This window comes from Oncorhynchus tshawytscha, linkage group LG16 (genome assembly GCF_018296145.1).
Source record: "Oncorhynchus tshawytscha isolate Ot180627B linkage group LG16, Otsh_v2.0, whole genome shotgun sequence".
Lineage (NCBI taxonomy): Eukaryota > Metazoa > Chordata > Actinopteri > Salmoniformes > Salmonidae > Oncorhynchus > Oncorhynchus tshawytscha.
In genome coordinates this window covers 43,132,363-43,154,129 of record NC_056444.1, presented here as the reverse complement: position 1 = coordinate 43,154,129, position 21,767 = coordinate 43,132,363, and the positions used below count along the sequence as shown (strand labels likewise).

The 21,767-nt window shown below is 43.9% G+C and overlaps 1 protein-coding gene across 3 annotated transcripts; it reads left to right on the top strand.

The window, feature by feature from the left end:
- Positions 1-466: 466 nt before the first annotated feature.
- LOC112215708 (cyclin-dependent kinase 13) lies at positions 467-16,303 on the top strand. Of its 3 annotated transcripts, none has more exons than XM_024375006.2 (15): positions 476-580; positions 1,312-2,888; positions 8,976-9,539; positions 9,643-9,813; positions 9,976-10,115; positions 10,823-10,993; positions 11,194-11,383; positions 11,602-11,658; positions 11,808-11,909; positions 12,052-12,129; positions 12,834-12,950; positions 13,070-13,201; positions 13,778-13,977; positions 14,119-14,571; positions 14,742-16,303. In XM_024375006.2, the coding sequence occupies exons 2-15, from the start codon at positions 1,747-1,749 to the stop codon at positions 15,425-15,427; spliced, it is 4,203 nt and encodes a 1,400-aa protein (XP_024230774.1). In that variant the 5' UTR covers positions 476-580; positions 1,312-1,746; the 3' UTR covers positions 15,428-16,303. The 3 variants fall into 3 exon arrangements, with proteins under 3 accessions (XP_024230775.1, XP_024230774.1, XP_024230773.1); XM_024375005.2 differs by lacking the exon at positions 476-580 and adding an exon at positions 929-1,031; XM_024375007.2 differs by lacking the exon at positions 1,312-2,888 and having other exon boundaries at positions 467-580.
- The last annotated feature ends 5,464 nt before the right edge of the window (positions 16,304-21,767 follow it).

Sequence of the window (21,767 nt, the reverse complement as noted above, 5' to 3'; positions counted from 1 at the left end):
ACAGACCTCTACATGCTTTGTAAGTATAAAATCGGCAGTGTATCAAATACTTGTTCTCCCCACTGTATACACACACACACACACACAGTGGGGGGAGAACAAGTATTTGATACACTGCCGATTTTGCAGGTGGGATGCACTGTTAAACGCTACATCCCAAGGGGTGCATCCCGTTGTTACAGGTGTCAAGCATGTGGCAGCAGTGTGTAGGAGGGAGGTTCCTAGGTGTGAGACATATGCAGAAGGACATGAGACAAAGGAATGTGTAGCATTGGGGAAGGTAGTGGCATGTGTTAATTGTAGGGCTGCCCATAGGGTTGGGATCAGACATTTCCTGTGCGAGAGAGGCAGGTTGAGATTTCCAGGGTTAGAGTAGTGCGGATGTTGTCATATGCTGAGGCAGTTAAGAAAGTAGAGGAAGATGGGTCAAGGGGGAGGGATCTTAAGAGGAGTGGTGTGAGTATTAGATCTGTACAAGTACAGAGGGTTAAACCAGCAAGTGATATATGTTTCATGAAGATTGATTGGATTTTTTTTGCATTTATAGCAATGGTTATCAACTGTACTTAAGGGATGGAATGTAAGTCGCAGACAATTGAGGTTGTGGTGGCAGCTGCAGAGAAGTATTTTGGGTGTGCAAGACTTTACGTCTGAATAGTTACAGGGTGTGTTAAGTGGTGCTGTGCCCTCCTTTCAGTCTGTTGGCCTGAGGTAGGACTAAATAGATTTAAATAATAGAGAAGGGTGGGTGTTTTGTTATTATTATAAAAATATGTGTGTGTGTGTAGTGTTCGATGGTAGGGTATTCGTTTATTCATTTTTTCAAGCAAAGTATAGGGAGTTGTACTCCAGTCTAGTAGGTGGGAGTAATGCAACATTTATTGGATGCCAACCACCCTTAAATCTCATCGAAGAAGAAGTAATAGTAGTTGTACTAGTAGCAGCAGCCCTTCAATTTGAAAACTGGAGGGCCCGGCAATCTAACGTTATCTTGTTGACGAATTATGTTCGGTGCATATCGGTTATAAAATGTAATTATATAACCAATAAAACTCTAAATATAATATTTGAATTTATATAAATATGTGATAATACGGCTATCCACTAAAATAAGTAAACTGTCCGTGGATTTTTAAAATAGTTTTGTTTTATTGAATCTACCGGAGTTGATTTGAACTCCCAAGGAGAAAGAAAGCTAGCATAGTTTGATGCGTGCTAGCCACTTCCTTGTTCGTCCAAACTGGATTGTTATGGCAAGCGTAAAGAAATGTCATTACTAAAAAGTGAAATGTTTTTATTTCTTATTTTCAGCACTTTGGGAATATATTTTTAAAGCCGACGTGAGCTGCGATTTTCTACCAAGAAACATTTCCTTTCGAGCAGGAGATATCGGGCCTGCTATACTCAACATGGAATGCAGTTACGAGACACTGCCTAGCTAGCTAGCTCTGGCTAGCTAGATGGCACATCTTTGGAATCTTACAGTCCCGGATTATAATCATTGATTTATTTGTCATATGAAATTAATTTAATCGAGGGAAACAGATTATGGATTTTTTGGGAGATGATGAATGCGATGGATTGTCGTTTGTAATAGCTCACTGCTGGTTACCGTCTGACTAGCTAGTTATATTAACTTGCTAGTTTGCTAGCTAGCCAATTTGTTGCAAATGTTTTGTGTACCAAGGAACATAACACTGAAGACAACCAATGTTACCAAAAGTATATATCACATATTTTTGATAAATGCCTAACTCGGTGGTAATTCGCGAGGGTCGGGGAAGAAGCCCATCGGCACAGAGAAGTGACAGACCGGAGCGGCGCAGTAGCGTTAGAACTATAAGCGGTGCTACTCAGCAGCGAGAGAAACACCGGGAGAAGAGGCTGTCGTCTAGTAGAAAGAAACACAGTCACGCTAGGGAGAAAGAACCATGGCATACGCCAGATGAACCAGGCAGTGAACGGAGAAGCACTCTCGTAAGAGAAGGTGAACCTCGGACTTTGGTGGAATATGACGACGTGAGTTCCCAATCGGAACGCTTTTCTGGGAGCCCTTCACCTAAACCAGAACCGCATGCTCGGATTTCGGCCGATCGATTTAGCAAAATTGAGTTTACAGACATCAACGGACCGACATCCCGAGAGAGATGGTCTCGAAGAGACCGGGATATAGTGCATCTCAGGAAGGATGAACAAACCAGTGGTTCATCCGAGAGGAATAGACAAGAGAAGGAACCGAAAAGAAAGGAACGCCAGAGCGGTGAGAGGGACTCTTCGAAATCTCGTGGCGGAAGTAGCCTTAGTGCCACCAAAAACAACCGAGATAGTGCGAGAAACAGTGACAGCAACGGCAAGAAGACGTCTACGACATTGCCGCCCATGTCTTTGGATAAAAGGGAGTCTAAACGGCACAAAAGTAAGTCACGGTCTGAAAAAGAGGCCCTGACTGCATACAGGGATGCACCACAATCATACCGAGATGACTGTGAAGAACTCGGAGCCTCCAGAAGAAGTCCTGGTTTCAAGGCAGAAAGTCCACATGGGACATCTTATTCCTATGGTTACCAGTCTCCCAGTGGTAGTTATAATAAACAGTTTATATGTAGAAGAAGTCCCAGTTATGGGAACAAAAGGCTGTCCCCTAGTTTGACATACTACAGCCGAGATGCTGAGGTCTATGGCGCCTACAACATTTCAAAGTCGCCCAGTTCATACTCAAGCAACAAAAGAAAGCGGTCTCCAATGAGCCCATTCAACAGGCGCAGTTCTCCAAGCTATGGCCGACATAGTCCATTTGAACAGGGAGAACTTGTCTCAAGTCCCTACGGTACCCATCGGCGATCACGAAGTCCATACCGAAAGTCACTCAGCCCAAGTCCAGTCATAAGGTAAGCAGTCAATCAGATGGTACTGTACCTGTATTAAAGTCAAAGATAACACGTCTGGTATAATTTCACGTGTCAATCGTCTAACTACCTATCTGACTGATATGGACCCGTGTTTTAACTTCTCTTGTGTGATCATGTTCAATATTGTGATTTATGCTCTTGGATTGCTGAGTTAAAAACGTGCTGTAAAGCTCACTGCACAGCTAGCTTGCAATGTTGCAAATGGAGCCATCCAATCAGTATCCTTTGGGTGGCTCAACCCATTGGAATGTTGTCAAGGAGGCCGGTTACATGTGTTGTGAAGCAGAGCATCACTGGTTCGAGTCTAGTATGTACAGTGGAGGAAGCTAAGCTGTGAGCAGCACACTGACCCCCGTTACACATACTTCCTCATTATGTAAATATGATTACACAGAAGGCCTTAGTTTGGAAGAGAGGCCATCTCCTTTTCAAAATGCAAGATGGCTTAAGACAACAGAACGGTTTGGCCTACAAAGTGTTGAATTATCTTGGCACATGGAAACGGTGACAGTAACAGCATGCACATTTGGCTTATCAATAGTAAGTAAGCGCTTGACTGGTACTCTCAGTCATGGGGCCGCTAGGTGCTTTAAATGCTGCCTGCCATTGTATCAGTACCCAAATGTACAAGTGCAATGTATCTAGATACGCATTGTAACATGATAAAAAATGTTAGCTAGCTAGTCACTTTGATGTATTCCATACATTCTGACGGATACATTATTTCTGCTGCTTGTCACGTTGTGTGCTGACTTCATCCACAGGAGCCACTGGGAGACACCAGAGTTTCAAAATCTTTTGCTTTGGTTGACTAAAGTTATGCAACACTGGCTTGAGGGGATTAAATGGGAATGGTTACAAAGTTAATATTTTGAATCATCCATTTTCTTTGTTTTTATTTACTAAAGTTTCAATGTTTGAAGTAAGGCTACACAGTGGACTACACATGCCACCTCAAGGCTCCAGACTGCAAACATTTTAGTCGCACCCTTTGACTTGGCTGTGCGAGTAAAACATGTAATTGGTTGCATCAGTGAAAGCTGCACATTCTACATGGTCACCTCACCCAAAACTTCCCATTTTTTAGGAGGCTAAAATCCTCATGATTCCAGTAATGAAAGTGTCTGCCTGTCACGGTACCTGTTTCACTAGGGTCTGCTGCTGTTTCGAGCGAGCCTCTCGCTCCTTTCCCGGGGGGGAAAATGCTCTGATTGTATAATATTTTAAAATCCAATTGCTGGCAAAGCAATGCTTTCCTGTTGACAGCTTTCTGTAGGTATTCTTTTTATTTCTCAGCTCTTAATTTTTAGTTCAGTAGCAGTTATTTACAACTGCAATATTTCATGTTCATGTTTCCATATTAAAGGACTCATAAGCACCAACGTGAAGTAAATAGAAGTATGTCAAATTGGGTGTCAAATGAAAGCTGAGTCTATTTAAAAAATGTATTAAGGCATATACAGTGCCTTGCGAAAGTATTCGGCCCCCTTGAACTTTGCGACCTTTTGCCACATTTCAGGCTTCAAACATAAAGATATAAAACTGTATTTTTTTTGTGAAGAATCAACAAGTGGGACACAATCATGAAGTGGAACGACATTTATTGGATATTTCAAACTTTTTTAACAAATCAAAAACTGAAAAATTGGACGTGCAAAATTATTCAGCCCCTTTACTTTCAGTGCAGCAAACTCTCTCCAGAAGTTCAGTGAGGATCTCTGAATGATCCAATGTTGACCTAAATGACTAATGATGATAAATACAATCCACCTGTGTGTAATCAAGTCTCCGTATAAATGCACCTGCACTGTAATAGTCTCAGAGGTCCGTTAAAAGCGCAGAGAGCATCGTGAAGAACAAGGAACACACCAGGCAGGTCCGAGATACTGTTGTGAAGAAGTTTAAAGCCGGATTTGGATACAAAAAGATTTCCCAAGCTTTAAACATCCCAAGGAGCACTGTGCAAGCGATAATATTGAAATGGAAGGAGTATCAGACCACTGCAAATCTACCAAGACCTGGCCGTCCCTCTAAACTTTCAGCTCATACAAGGAGAAGACTGATCAGAGATGCAGCCAAGAGGCCCATGATCACTCTGGATGAACTGCAGAGATCTACAGCTGCGGGTGGGAGACTCTGTCCATAGGATCAGTCGTATATTGCACAAATCTGGCCTTTATGGAAGAGTGGCAAGAAGAAAGCCATTTCTTAAAGATATCCATAAAAAGTGTCATTTAAAGTTTGCCACAAGCCACCTGGGAGACACACCAAACATGTGGAAGAAGGTGCTCTGGTCAGATGAAACCAAAATTGAACTTTTTGGCAACAATGCAAAATGTTATGTTTGGCGTAAAAGCAACACAGCCCATCACCCTGAACACACCATCCCCACTGTCAAACATGGTGGTGGCAGCATCATGGTTTGGGCCTGCTTTTCTTCAGCAGGGACAGGGAAGATGGTTCAAATTGATGGGAAGATGGATGGAGCCAAATACAGGACCATTCTGGAAGAAAACCTGATGGAGTCTGCAAAAGACCTGAGACTGGGACGGAGATTTGTCTTCCAACAAGACAATGATCCAAAACATAAAGCAAAATCTACAATGGAATGGTTCAAAAACAAACATATCCAGGTGTTAGAATGGCCAAGTCAAAGTCCAGACCTGAATCCAATCGAGAATCTGTGGAAAGAACTGAAAACTGCTGTTCACAAATGCTCTCCATCCAACCTCACTGAGCTCGAGCTGTTTTACAAGGAGGAATGGGAAAAAATGTCAGTCTCTCGATGTGCAAAACTGATAGAGACATACCCCAAGCGACTTACAGCTGTAATCGCAGCAAAAGGTGGCGCTACAAAGTATTAACTTAAGGGGGCTGAATAATTTTGCACGCCCAATTTTTCAGTTTTTGATTTGTTAAAAAAGTTTGAAATATCCAGTAAATGTCGTTCCACTTCATGATTGTGTCCCACTTGTTGTTGATTCTTCACAAAAAAATACAGTTTTATATCTTTATGTTTGAAGCCTGAAATGTGGCAAAAGGTCGCAAAGTTCAAAGGGGCCGAATACTTTCGCAAGGCACTATATATACTAGGGGTGTTACAATTTTAAAGTTTGCATTTCCTTCCCATTTAACATCTGAATATATTGCCATACAGGACTCTGCTGCTGTCGTTTGCATTTCTCTTTCATTTTTCAGGGATTCGATCTTGCAGCATTTCGTTTACTAGTCCAACCCTCTAACCACTAGGCTACGCTGCCGCCCCGATTGCACGGGCAGGCACGACTCCAACACCATCATTAAGTTTGCTGATGACGCAACAGTGGTACATCACTGGGGCCAAGCTTCCTGCCATCCAGGACCTCTATACCAGGCGGTGTCAGAGGAAGGCCCTAAAAATTGTCAGACTCCAGCCACCCTAGTCATAGACTTCTCTCTGCTACCGCATGGCAAGTGGTACTGGAGTGCCAAGTCTAGGTCCAAGAGGCTTCTAAACAGCTTCTACCCCGAAACCATAAGACTCCTGAACATCTAGTCAAATGACTACCCGGGCTATTTGCATTGCCCTTCTCCCCCCTCTCCACACCACTGCTACTCTCTGTTGTCATCTATGCATAGTCACTTTAATCAACTCTACCTACATGTACATACTACCTCAACTAACCGGTGCCCCCTGCACATTGACTCTGTACCGGCACCCCCCTATATATATATATATATATATATATATTTTTTTTACAATTAAACCGCAATAGTACTGTTTGACCATCTTGACTCAGGAGCCAGTATACACTTCCCCAAAATAGTCTGAAAATTCTAGAAATCTGGCATTAAATTTGATGTTTTTTTTTTTGTTTTTTTAAGTGCTTCTTGTTGAATTACAAACACTTTATTAACCCTTAGCCTACAATTTCCGCAGTCCTGTGGAAATCAATTTAATAACATCCCCATCAAATCCGTCTGTTTTTAAGATTGGGAGATGTTTTTTGCATGGGCCACCTCTCAATCCATTGTCTGAAGTTCCCCAGTACCAGCAACAACAACATCCAACAAATGAATGGAAATATATATATATATATATATATATAGTTTAATTAGTGAATCTGTTCAATGCGTTTCAATTGGATAATAGCAGTAATGCCAAATTCAGTATTTCATCAAGGGGTGCAGAGTCAATAGCCTTGGTTTCTCAAATGACTGCTTTGCCAGGTTCACCAACTACTTCTCAGAGTTCAGTGTGTCAAATCGGAGGGCCTGTTGGCCGGACCTCTAGCAGTCTCTATGGGGGTACCACAGGGTTCAATTCTCGGGCCGACTCTCTGTATATGTCAATGATGTGTCTCTTGCTGCTGGTGATTTTCTGATCCACCTCTACGCAGACGACACCATTCTGTATACATCTGGCCTTTCCTTGGACACGGTGTTAAACCTCCAAACGAGCATCAATGGTATACAACACTCCGTCCGTGGCCTCCAACTACTCTTAAAAGCTTGTAAAACTAAATGCATGCTCTTCAACCGATTGCTGCGCCCACCCGCCTAGCATCACTACTCTGGACGGTTCTGACTTATGTGGACAACTACAAATACCTAGGTGTCTGGTTAGACTGTAAACTCCCCTTCCAGACTCACATTAAGCATCTCCAATACAAAATTAATTCTAGAATTGGCTTCCTATTTTGCAACAAAGCCTCCTTCACTCATGCTGCCAAACATACCTTCGTAAAACTGACTATCCTACTGATCCTTGACTTCGGCGATGTCATTTACAAAATTGCTTCCAACACTCTACTCAGAAAATTGAATGTAGTCTATCACAGTGCCATCCGTTTTGTCACCAAAGCCCCATACACTACCCACCACTGCGACCTGTATGCTCTTGTTGGCTGGCCCTCGCTACATATTAGTCGCCAAACCCACTGGCTCCAGGTCATCTATAAGTCTTTGCTAGGTTAAGCCCCGCCTTATCTCAGCTCACTGGTCACCATAGCAGCACCCACCCGTAGCACGCTCTCCAGCAGGTATATTTCACTGGTGAAGCCCAAAGCCAACGCCTCCTTTGGCCACCTTTCCTTCCAGTTCTCTGCTGCCAATGACTGGAACGAACTGCAAAAACCACTGAAGCTGGAGACCTATATCTCCCTCACTAACGTTAAGCATCAGCTGTCAGAGCAACTTACCGATCACTGTACCTGTACACAGCCCATCTGTAAATAACACACCCATCTACCTCATCTCCATATTGTTATTTATTTTTTGCTATTTTGCACCCCAGTATCTCTACTTGCACATCATCATCTGCACATCTGTCACTCTAGTGTTAATGCAAAATTGTAATTATTTCGCCACTATTGGCTATTTATTGCCTTACCTCCCTAATCTTACTACATTTGCACACACTGTACATAGACTTCTCTATTGTGTTATTGACTGTACGTTTGCTTATCTCATGTGTAACTGTGTTGTTTTTGTTGCACTGCTGTGCTTTATCTTGGCCAGGTCACAGTTGTAAATGAGAACTTCTCAACTGGCCTAAATAACTAGTTAAATAAAGGTGAAATAAAATAAAAAGGGGTCTTAAAATTCAAAATTAAATGGGTAAATTCTCCTTGGTATGACCATCATTAAACAATTTTATATGTTAGCTTAGAATCTACATCACCACGCCCAGCATTTTATCCACAACAAGTTAATTTGATGGCAACGCATCTCTTGTGGGGAAAAAGTGCATATTGTTTTCATGCTGATTAAAAAATATATATATATTTGCATAAATCTGTGGCCAATTGGATGGAAACCTAGCTACTCAGAGACATTGGTGTAAATATGAGGTCAGGGTGGAATCTGGATTGCCTGAGAGAGCTCTGCTTTGTGAAACATATTAGTAGAACTGTTTTACTAGATTGTGATTAAGGCTGTAATGATGCTTTTAATGGCTCTGAATATAAATGTCCATTTCAGTAGTCTGCTAGATTTGCACTAGGTAGACATTATGCACCTTTTTAATGAGAACTTGTCTCCTGTGATAAAGGTTCATCATACAACCTGTGTGTCTCCTTTCTCCAGGCGATCTGGCAAGTCTCGAAGCAGGAGCCCGTATTCCTCCTTGAGGCACTCCCGCTCACGCAGCCGCCACCGCCACTCTTGCTCCCACAGTCGACCTTCCAGCCTCTCCCCCAGCACTCTGACCTTCAAGAGCAGCCTAGCGGCCGAGCTCAGCAAGCAAAAGAAGGCAAAAGCTGCCGAGGCAGCTGCCCGGGCCAAAAGCTCCAGCAACGCCTCCAATTCCACCAAGGGACCCTCTACAGGCTCCCACCAGCCCAGCCCCAAGGCCAACCCCATCATCAAGATGGGCCGGCCCCCTTCCCCACCACCTCCCGAGAAGTGTCCCAGGACCCCTGTGTTGAGCCAGCCCCAGTCCCCTGCAGACAGAACCTCCAAGAGGAGCACAGAGCCCCATCAGCCCAGCAGGGACAGAGAGCGGCACCCCTCTGTGCAACGGGACAAGAGGAAAGCACCAGCATCTGGACAGGTCAAAGAGAAGGGGCGAGTAGCTGCCCTGACTGCCTCTACACTGACATCTCTACTCCTGCCCCTGCACGTCCTCGAGCACTTAGATGGAGCAGACAGGTAAATGGAACGTAATAGAAAATACCTTTTATTATTGTTTTCATCACTCTACCTCTGTGCTGTTCCATAGCCTAACTTCTCATTCTCTTCTTCCCCTGTGCAGCTTGAAGGAGGTCTTACCTTCGCTCTCAGGGAAGAAGCCAGCAGAGCATCAGAAGGCCCGCCACCTCCTTGCCGACCTGCCCCTCCCTCCTGAGCTCCCCGGAGGCGGCGCCTCCTCCCCCCACAGCCCATTAAACGAGAAGAAGACCACCACGCTTCACCGCCGGCCCAAGTATGTGTGGGCCCCTTGGCCTTCCGTGTCTGCTCTGTGGAACCATTATACTCACCCTACCTCTTCCATGGCCTATGCTTCTTAATGCTCCTTGAGTTTCTACTGCCTGGTGTTGACCACCACTGCTTGACCTAATCTCTAGTTGGTTTGTTTGTCTCCCAGGATCTGCGGCCCACGTTTTGGGGAGATCAAGGAGACTGAGATAGACTGGGGGAAACGGTGCGTGGACAAGTTTGAGATTATCGGCATCACGGGAGAGGGCACCTACGGCCAGGTGTACAAGGCAAAAGACAAAGACACAGGTGAGGACTACTTAATGCTTTCTTTCTTCAACATTTCATGTAGATCATAGGCTACGCCCTATCTTCCTGGTAGCTCATATTATAATAATTATTTCACTGTCAACATTTTAAAGCAAAAACTCGCTCTACTCAAAATTGAAGTCTTTCTATGCCCTATGTATCTATTATGTGTGAACATGTTGTAGCAGGATCAAGGGTGTGGGGTTTCCACATCACCAAGTTCAATAACAAAACAGGCACCACCACTAGCCCAAATGTAATGCAAAGGGGAAGTTTATTAGGGATTTTGGTACACGGGGAAAGAAGGGGGAATTCACCCATCACCTCACAGTCCACAAGCCGTTCCGTTTTCCAGGGGTAATCCTCACACTCGGGCTCTCAGCCAATCTGGTCTGGTACATGGGGGGGTAGTCCCAGGTCACAATGGGCATTCACACAGATTTTGCTCTCGTTTCTCTCACTCTTCATACCTTTCTTGTCTCAGCTCCTCTGCCCCTTTGTGTAGGCTGCTCCCTTCTTAATCCACAAGCACTCCCTGGCTTAACAATTCAGTCTTGCCTCGTTGGGGCAGGAAGTCCATATTAAGGCTTGTGGGTAGAGCCTGCAAGCTATCGTTCCTCAATTACCACCCCCTCACCTCTCCCTGCCGTCTGCCACAATGTATTTTACAATATACTCTGCCCTTTATCTCTATCCCCATGGTGTAGCTGAGATGGTGGCCTTGAAGAAGGTGCGTCTGGACAACGAGAAGGAGGGCTTCCCTATCACCGCCATCAGGGAGATCAAGATCCTCCGGCAGCTCAACCACAAGAGCATCATCAACATGAAGGAGATAGTCACCGACAAGGAGGATGCCCTGGACTTCAAGAACGACAAAGGTCCATATGACAAACCCTCTGTATTAGCATGTCCGCACTCCGTTCCCTAAATAGTGCACCACTTTTGACCAGAGCCCTATAGGACCTGGTCAAATGTAGTGCACTATAGGGAAAAGCGTTTGGGACGCAGCCCCATGTGTCTGCATTATGTTTATCTATGCATCTGTTTCCCTTCTATATGATCCATCCTCCTCCTACAGGTGCATTCTACCTGGTGTTTGAGTATATGGACCATGACCTGATGGGCCTCTTGGAGTCAGGCCTGGTCCACTTCAACGAGAGCCACATCAAGTCCTTCATGAGGCAGCTGCTGGAGGGCCTTGACTACTGCCACAAAAAGAACTTTCTGCACAGGGACATCAAGTGCTCCAACATCCTGCTCAATAACAAGTGAGTGCTCCTCAGGATAGCTAGCCTGCTGGTCCCATATCTGTCGGTGCTGTCTTGTCAACTCCTATGGTCATTGTCACGCCAAAGCACAAGCAGATCTGGGACCATGCTAAAGGGTAGCCAACGTCAAAGAACCTGTTTCTATCCACTGCGGTGGCAGTGTCTGACAAAAAGGGTTTGGAGGTCAAGTTAAAGCCGTGTTCTGTTCTCTCCGCCAGGGGTCAAATAAAGCTGGCAGATTTTGGACTGGCTCGACTTTATAACTCTGATGAGAGGTAAGTGTCCCGATATGGCTTACAGTTGATTACTGCCCATAGTTATTGGATTTTCAGATGTATTACTGTATATATGTTTCATCAAACATATAGGTCTCAACTGTGTTTTGTTCCGGATGATATTATTGACACTGATGCATTTGTAATAGCCGCCCGTACACCAACAAGGTGATCACCCTGTGGTACAGACCCCCTGAGCTTTTGCTGGGGGAGGAGAGGTACACACCTGCCATTGACGTGTGGAGCTGCGGGTAAGAGACATACATTGCGTTGACATTCGGTGTGGTGTTTCACTGGCTTATGAGATTCATGATTCTTGAACCAAGGACAGGTGATGGGTCATGGTTCTATAAAGATGATAATGTATTCATTCTGTTTTTGTCTGAAATCCAGGTGCATTCTGGGGGAGCTGTTCACAAAGAAGCCCATTTTCCAAGCCAACCAGGAGCTTGCCCAGTTAGAGCTGATCAGGTACATTGTGGTCAGAGGAAACGGGTACTATAAATCTGTCATTGTCTTATTCTCAGTATTTGTTTAAAGATTCACTATTAAGAAATTGCTCTGTCGTCATTTCCTGTTTGCTAAAATTTTAATAGTTCGCCGAATTTCAGTATGTGACAAAACAAGAAAATAAAGAGTAGAGCAGGGCTCTCCAATCGTGTTCCTAGAGAGCAACAGTCCAGTAGGTTTTTACGCCAACCCTAATCTAGCGCACCTGACTCTAATAACTAGCTGATTGATAAGCTGACTCAGGTTAGTTACAACTGGGGTTGGAGCGAAAACCTACAGGAACAGGGTTGGAGAGCCCTGGTGTAGAGAATCATTCTACCATCTAAACTGCTGTGAAATATATGTTCCATAACCAACAATATTGTATTTTCAGCTGTTTGAAGCTGGTGTACAAATCTGAAAGTAAAATACGCAAAAACAAAACTTAAAAACAAAAGCATAGAAATGGCACACACAGAACAGATCTACCACTTCTTAGATTTGCTTTCAATGATTGACAGATCTATAACTCACATTTCTATGTGAATTTTGTTAGGTCGCCCAAAAATGTACATTATTGCAGCTTTAACTGTCTGAAAGGCCTTCAGCTATCTCGTTTGACAGTGTTCCCAAATGGGGCACATTACCGAACTCTAGCCCAAACTGATGGCTTCTCTCCCTTCCAGTCGTATCTGTGGCAGCCCCTGCCCCGCCGTGTGGCCAGACGTCATCAAGCTGCCCTACTTCAACACCATGAAACCAAAGAAACAGTACCGGCGGCGGCTCAGAGAGGAGTATGCTTTGTGAGTCAATCATCTTGTTTGAATTCAGTAAATGGGTTCGTCATTGACGTATGAAAATAATACATAGTATTAGTCTTTGGCAGTGTTTGACTAATCACTTGGTCTTTCTCTCTGGTCAGTATTCCACCCTCAGCCCTGGACCTGTTTGACCACATGATGTCACTGGACCCCAGCAAGCGCTGCGCAGCCGAGGCGGCGCTAAGCAGTGAATTCCTCAAAGACGTGGACCCAACCAAGATGCCCCCACCAGAGTATGTTTGGGAAAAGCCGTTACACCTCAGTGTCTGTGATCCATCACTGTAGAATTGTACACTACCGTTCAAAAGTTTTGGGTCACTTAGAAATGTTCTTGTTTTTTAAAGAAAAGCAACAAAAAAAATCCATTAAAATAACATCAAATTGATCAGAAATCCAGTGTAGACATTGTTAATGTTGTAAATGAATATTGTAGCTGGAAACGGCAGATTCTTTTTAAATGGAATATCTACATAGGCGTACAGAGGCCCATTTACAGCAACTATCACCCCTGTGTTCCTATGGCACATTGTGTTAGCTAATCCATGTTTATCATTTTAAAAAGCTAATTGATCATTTGAAAACCCTTTTGTAATTGTTAGCACAGCTGAAAACTGTTGTCCTGATTTAAAGAAGCAATAAAATTGGCCTTTAGACTAGTTGAGTATCTGGAGCATCAGCATTTGTGTGTTCAATTACAGGCTCAAAATAGCCAGAAACAAAGCACTTTCTTCTGAAACATTGTCGTTCTGAGAAATGAAGGCTATTCCATGCGAGAAATTGAAGATCTTGTCCCCATTGCTCCTTTCCAGTCTCCCCCTGTGGCAGGACTGCCATGAGTTGTGGAGTAAGAAGCGGCGGAAACAGAAGCAAATGCCAGAGGAGCTGTCAGCTCCCAAGGCCCCCCGTAAGGAGCTGGGGCTGGGAGACGACAGTCGTAGCAACACCCCCCAGGGCTTCCCTCCACCCGGGGGGCTCAAAGCCCAGACTGTGGCTGCCTCGGCCCTACTGGGTGAGTGACTGTCTCTAGTCTAGTACTGCAAAGTCAACCCACCATACTTGCCTCATGCCTTGTCAGTTACACACTAACAACAACTTGGAGTGAATTAATAGTTACTTTTTAGTAAATCACGTTTTCCTTTGTCTCCCGTAGACCCAAAAGGTCCCAACTGCCAGCTGACCCAGGAACAGCTGGCGGTCCTCCTCAAGCTGCTTGGCCAGTCTAAGAGCACTGTCAATGCAGCCCAGATCGCTAAGGTCAATTCGGAAACACTGCAGCAGCTCTCCAAGGTCCTGCCACCAGCGCCCTCTGATTCCAACCAGCCCCCAGAGCCACCCCCTCCGCCCAAGCCCCCTCTGCTGGGTGGAGCGCCCCCCATGCCCAAGCTCCCATCACCACCTCCCTCGTCGGTTTCGCAGGGGAAGCCTGAAGGTGAAGCATCGTCAGCCACCCAGACGGCGGTCACCATGCTGCTGGCCCAGCTCCTCCAGGCCCAACAGAGGCAAGAGGCCAGGGACGAGGCAGTCGGAAGAAACCCACTAGCAGGACGGCCTCCGCCACCCCCTGAGCCCAAGCAGCCCCCAGAGCCCATCCCTGTCTCACCAGGTAACTACACTCCTATATAGACATTTTGCTAGTTGTGACAGTTGTGACCATCCAGTAGGCTTATCTGGCTCTAATTTCTGTACACAATTAATTTAATGTTGGATAGAACTCCAACTAGAACTATCCCTTTGCATTGAATTAACATCATGTCTTGTGCGTTTCCCCCTTAGTGTCTGAGGGGAGTGGAGTTTCCTCCAGACCCATCCTACCCCCTGACCAGAGACCTCCTGAACCTCCAGAGCCCCCTCCCTGCTGCGAGGACCTGGACTACCGGCAGAAGATGGAGCCCAAGACTGGCCACCTGCCGCCCATGCTGATCTCAGGTGAGGGAGGAAGGTTCCCGAAGCAAGTTTACTCACCACACCCCGGCGCAGAAGGACCGGGCTATGGCGGTGACTACAGCCGCCCACCCCCTCCACCCTTCCCTCCTGCAGGTTTTGGCAACAGCTACATGGGCCACATGCTGGGGGGCGGCCTGCCCCCCCACGCCCTGAGGGAGGTGTTCACCAGCAGCGATCCAACCCCCGGCTTGTCCTCAGCTGCCGGGTCCCTGGCCCCCTCACTCCAGGAGCCCTACCCTTCAGGCACAGGGGGAGGTAGAGGTGGCAGTAGCATGGTGTTCAGCGGGGACAAAGACCACCGTTTTGAGTACAATCAAAGCCACTCCTTGCTTGTGGAAGGGCAGGTCAACCCCACCACCATCCAGCTCTACAACCATGCCACACCTCCCCCGCCCATCCCACCTCCGGGCCAGTCCTGGGGCTCCCCTTCCCAGGCCGGGGCCCCATCTTTGCCCCTTGGCTTCAACACAAATGTGAACTCAACAGCCATCCGAGGGCGAGGCCTCCCCTTCTGATTGGCTGTGGCATAGTGAACGGGGCAGGGTGTGATGATGGAAACACCCCAGACTTGAGGACTCAAAAGAAACTGAGCCCCAAACTCTCTCAGGCTGACCAGAGGGATCTGGAAATGTGCACCTGATTTGTAATTAAAAAAAAATTAAAATCTGTGTCAAGCATTGTAGTCCTAATTTATCTGGAATGTGGGGTATGTTGCAGGAGTGGGCTTTTCCTGCTCGTACCATTTTTTTGTATTTTTTTTGGTAATCTATTCTACTTCTGTCTTTTAAATTAAACACACCTTTTTCAAGTGTACCAGGCTAGGTATGCGTTTTAAATATGTACTTTAGCCGTTCTTTAATTACTCCCGAGCAGACTAATTCATATTTTTTGCACTACTGACTAAAGAAGGCGAGAACAATTTAGGTATGAAATGAATGAAGTGCTATATCTGCACAATTCTAAAAAGACCAGTTATGTAGTTTTTGGGGGTTAAGAATATGTTGCAACCAGGAGGTCTCAGTTGATAAGGCTTCTCTGGGCTTGTTTTTGATGAAAGGTTCAAGTGTTATTGTCACATCCACAAGTACAGTGAAATGCTTAACTTGCAAGCTCTACCCAACAGTGAAGAGATCATTGGTTCCAGAAAGACTGGTAGCACTTGGGTGAATGCAGTAAAACTGATAGCTACTGAATGACTTGATGGAAGGCTGTGTTCACTTTAAATTACACAAGCCCTCTGCCAATTGCCATTGTAAAATCATATGTAAAACAAAAAGAGATGTAACCCAAGTTCAAAAAGGAGACAAGCAACTGTCATTTTGTACTAAAATGTGATTTTTTTTTCTTTTTTTCCCATTTGGCAAATGTTTATTAAAAAAATACCAACAATGCTTTCTTTGAGTGTACTTTTTTGATGAACGATAGTCATGAGGTATCATCGGTTTCTCTAAACACAGAGTTGCAACATCGCAGGACTTACGTGAACGCTTGCAAAACAGACCAGGCCGGGGTTTGAGAAGACAGTGGGAAAAGTGAAAAATTCATCCTTTTATTACATTTTCTCAGTCTAAAGGCACAACCTATATTCCAGTCAATGTATTAAATCGTTGAACATGTTATTACTACAACCTTGTGAAAGTGACAAACTAACATTTTCATGAGCTTTTATATCAAACGAGTGTCTATGATTTGAAAGCCTGCACATGTGCAGTTTGGCGCGAGATGACCATTAGACCTGATGACGTGTTTCTATGCATGAGTTTAGCTAGCCGACATCGCCTACAAGTGTGATCTGGGATTTCTATTGGAGAAGTAGTTTTAGCCTGTCTTCATACTGTACTGGCTTTGTTATCATACCTGAACATACTAACCACTGGAGTGCAGTGTAAGTCAAACAACAACTGAGCAAAAATTTGACAATTGTCTGAGAAACAGACAATTTAAATTCATCGCCTAGAAAAGACAAACTGATGAATGACAGTGATTAGATGCTCGTTTAAAAAAAAAAATTCTATACAATACTAATTTGGGTTGGTAGTTTTGCTGCCAAAAGAAGGCATGGATGGATGAATGAGAATGAGATGAAGGCAGGAACCACCTGGGATGAAGTCAAGAAAGCCACCCAGGACAGAGTTCACTGGAGATACACCGTTAAGGCCCCTTTGTTCCACTAGGAGCTGAATGGAGTAAGTCAAGATTTTGGTAGAAATGTCGACATATCCAAGGCTGATGGCCTGTGTGGGAAGGAAAGACTCATTAAACACAACTGTGGCTTCGGTTGTGTTTAATGACTAAATGCTAGGTGGCAAGGCGGCAAGCGGTACCGGAGTGCCAAGTCTAGGACCAAAAGGCTACTTAACATTATACATAGTCACTTTACCCCTGCACATTGACTCGGGACCGTTATTTTTCTTTTATAGTTACTTTTGATAATTTTTACATTCGTTTATTTGGTAAATATTTTCTTAACTCTTACTTGAACTGCATTGTTGGTTAAGGGCTTGTAAATAAGCATTTCATGGTAAGGTCTACTACACCTGTTTTATTCTGCTCATGTGACAAATAACATTTAATTTGATTTGATTTGCTGCCTCTTGTGCAGGTGCTATAGCAAAAGGGCAGACTTGTTGTTGCCGTTACTATAGCACAAGGGCAGATTATATTGATGTTACTGCCCACGAGATAAGTACTTTTGATGTTCCTGCTCCTGGCGCAGGTACTATAGCATAAGAGCAGATTGTATTGATTTTGCTGCCATTGGGGTAATAACCATCGTAAGTGCAGATACTACTCATGTTGCTGCCTCTGGGGCAGGTACTATAGTGTATGGGGCAGACACTATTGATGTTGCTGAATCTGGGGCAGTTACTATAGCAGAAGGGCATGTTGATGAACTCAAACTGTCTTATATTTGTTTGTATGAACTCTTTGTCATTGTGACCATCGTTACAGTGACTGATTGTCAGGCAGTGAACACCCAGCATTTTTCCATTTATTGAATGAAAGGTGACATTTTTGAAAATTATTAAAGAAAGCTTAATATAGTTTTTTAAAGATACAGCATCTATATTTAATTGCTAGCAAGAGTTATTTTCTTTGTAGGGCAGAATTGCCTAATACTTTTATCACATGTAAAAGAAATACATGGCTTGGGAAATTACAAGACTTGCTGGCTTTAAAATAGACATGAACGATCAGACATGAACGGGCAAAGGAAATCGCAGAAAGAATCGCAGAAACAAAGTACTGCATCCACTCTTTGAAGACAATAGACTAAAAGGGAGACGTGTGTGTAGCTCTCGTAGTCAACAACCTATACGTTGATAACCAACTGTTCCGAGACACCAAGACCACTCCATGGCTATTCTAACACCATTAATGCTAGGGATTGTAAAAAAATTTAAATAAGGAAATTACACAATTCAACAATTAATAGAGAAACTATAAATACACTATACTATTCAAGTTTATGTATAGTATTTATAAATATATGAAAGATAGGACAATTCATGAAATAATAAATCCCCAAATACAAGGAACTGAAACACAAAAGTGTACAAAGCACGAAATTAGGCAGGAATCAAAAAGGTAGAAATAAAAACATGACAAACAGATGACATAAAAGGCACAGTATGAGGGTATGTACGGGAGTATATGTGAGGGGAGTGAACACTTTCGCTCTGTCACAACTCCTGTTCCCACACACACATGCCAGAGCCCATGTGTGTGTAGGAACAGGAGTTGTGACAGAGCGAGAGTGTTCACTTTTGCACAGATATGGGATATACAGTATATCACAAAAGTGAGTACACCCCTCACATTTTTGTAAATATTTGAGTATATCATTTCATGTGACAACATTGAAGAAATGACACTCTAAAGTAGTGAGTGTACAGCTTGTACAGCTTGCTAGGGTTGTTTATCTGGAGTACTTCTCCTGTCCTATTCGGTGTCCTGTGTGAATCTAAGTGTGCGTTCTCTAATTCTCTCCTTCTCTCTTTCTTTCTCTCTCTCGGAGGACCTGAGCCCTAGGACCATGCCCCAGGACTACCTGACATGATGACTCCTTGCTGTCCACCTGACCGTGCTGCTGCTCCAGTTTCAACTGTTCTGCCTTATTATTATTCGACCATGCTGGTCATTTATGAACATTTGAACATCTTGGCCATGTTCTGTTATAATCTCCACCCGGCACATCCAGAAGAGGACTGCTTTTTGGAGAAATGTCCTCTGGTCTGATCAAACAAAAAAAGAACTGTTTGGCCATAATGACCATCTTATGTCTGGAGGAAAAAGGGGTGAGGCTTGCAAGCCGGAGAACACCATCCCAACTGTGAAGTACGGAGGTAGCAACATCATGTTGTGGGGGTGCTTTGCTGCAGGAGGGACTGGTGCACTTCACAAAATAGATTGCATCATGATTGAGGAAAATTATGTGGATATATTGAAGCAACATCTCAAGACATCAGTTAAAGCTTGGTCGCAAATGGGTCTTCCAAATGGACAATGACCCCAAGCATACTTCCGAAATTGTGGCAAAATGAATTAAGGACAACAAAGTCAAGGTATTGGAGTGGCCATCACAAATCCCTGACCTCAATCCTATAGAAAATTTATGGGCAGAACTAAAAAAGCGTGTGCGAGCAAAGATGCCTACAAAACTGACTCAGTTACACCAGCTCTGTCAGGAGGAATGGGCCAAAATGCACCCAATTTATTGTGGGAAGCTTGTGGAAGGCTGCCCGAAACGTTAGACCCAAGTTAAACCATTTTAAGGCAATGCTACCAAATACTAATTGAGTGTATGTCACGGTTTTCTGTATGTGAAAGAGAGTCAGACCAAAATGCGGCGTGGCTATTGCGATCCATGTTTAATGAGACAAAGTAAACACGAATCAAATACAAAAACGCAACACGAAAACCGAACCAGCCTAATACTGGTGCAAATACTGACAGAACAAGGACAATCACCCACAAAACCCAACACCAAACAGGCTACCTAAATATGGTTCCCAATCAGAGACAATGACTAACACCTGCCTCTGATTGAGAACCATATCAGGCCAAACATAGAACTAGACAAACTAGACATGTAACATAGAATGCCCACTCAGCTCACACCCTGACCAACCAAAACATAGAAACATACAAAGCAAACTATGGTCAGGGTGTGACAGTGTATGTAAACTTCTGACCCACTGGGAATGTGATTAAATAAATAAAAGCTGAAATAAACCATTATCTCTACTATTTTTCTGACATTTCACATTCTTAAAATAAATTGGTGATCCTAACTGACCTAAGACAGGGAATTTTTACTGGGATTAAATGTCAGGAATTGTGAAAAAGTTTAAATGTATTTGGCTAAGACTTCATCTCTACCTAGGGATAACGTGTCCCTTTTTTCAGTTGGACCTCTGCCTATTTAGACACATTAAATGCACTCCATTTATTTACACTACATGGTGGTCAAATCTCTAAGTGAGAATGTCCCAAAAATCATTTGAGAAAGCAAAAGAAGCTTGGGACTGCAGGACAGGAGGGGGTTAGTAGAGACAGGCACTGATTTAATGAAATTGTGGAGGGAGGGCCCCTCAAATGCCATGGGAGGTGCTCTCAATGAGCAGCATTTGAATGTTCAAAAAGGGGAAGAGAATCATGGCAAAGGTTTGGGTCTCATGTAGCCCAAGCTGGGATGAATACTCTGTGGTTGTTTCTCAAAATGTATACTACCTTGCTCCGAGCATGCAAATTGGAGAACTGGAAAGTCATGAGTATGAGTCCAAATCAAAGTATGCGAAACGGAGCATGGAGGACACTTCTCGATTGCGTATTCCGTTTGTACATATTTTGAAGCTACCTTGGATAACATTGGTTTTAGGTCATTATTTCCTGTTAAATCATCTGATTAGCTACATTATTATTATTCAGATATACAGTATCTAGCTGATAATTATGAAGTAAAATGGTTACTTTGTGTATATCTTGTTTCGTCTCTAATGTTGCCTTTGTCCTGGCTGGAAGAAGGTTCGGTGAATGGGGAGATGCAGCGTGAGGTAATACAGTAGGGGGGAGTGCGAGCGCTTCTCAAATTAAATGTTTTAGTGTTCTCCACACTCTCTTCCTCACAACAACGTACTCAAGAGAACGTCCTCTAAGAATGCACTTGGAGCATGAGCGTGTGGAACACAGTAGTATGCATATTGAGAAACATCCTGTGTCTCCGTCTCCTCTGCCCTGCAAGCATCACCCCAATCCATAGTTTAACTGGACACCATGTATTGTTGAGGATAGATTAAAGTCTAAATGAATTGTAGCAGCAGTGGGGGGTTTTATTGGGTTTTTCAATAATGGATATGGAAAGTAAGCATTCAAACCCCATTGGTTCATGGCCATTCAGTATTATCTTGGGACTTTTTGGGGAACAGCTCTGAGATATTTCTCTTATGGTTAAGAACTGACCGAGCTTATTTCAAGATTGTATTCTTTTCACTTCCAGTTTTTAGGAAAAGGGAACAAAAATGATTTAGTAGTATAGTGCCCTAATGTACTCACACTTCCACTATGGTATAAGGTTTGTTTCATTTTCTAGACAGCTGTGTTGTCTGTTGGCCTATAATCAATCAATCAAATGTATTTTATGAAGCCCTTTTTACATCAGCAGTTGTCACAAAGTGCTATACAAATACACAAGGCCACAGGGCCAGTACGATTACCAGGACGTGTACTCCGAGAATAAGCTGACCAACTGGCAACTGTCTTCACTGGCATTTTCAACCTGTCTGTAATACCAACATGTTTCAAGCAGCCAACCATAGCCACCATTGTGCACAAGAACACTAAGGTAACCTGCCT

What these genes read in the sequence shown, in the direction of transcription:
- LOC112215708 (XM_024375006.2), top strand. Translation starts at nt 1,747, where the DNA reads ATGCCTAACTCGGTGGTAATTCGCGAGGGTCGGGGAAGAAGCCCATCG. An exon ending in GGACTTCAAGAACGACAAAG is followed by an intron (nt 10,994 to 11,193) that starts GTCCATATGACA and finishes CTCCTCCTACAG; the next exon opens with GTGCATTCTACCTGGTGTTT. An exon ending in CTCAGAGAGGAGTATGCTTT is followed by an intron (nt 12,951 to 13,069) that starts GTGAGTCAATCA and finishes CTCTCTGGTCAG; the next exon opens with TATTCCACCCTCAGCCCTGG.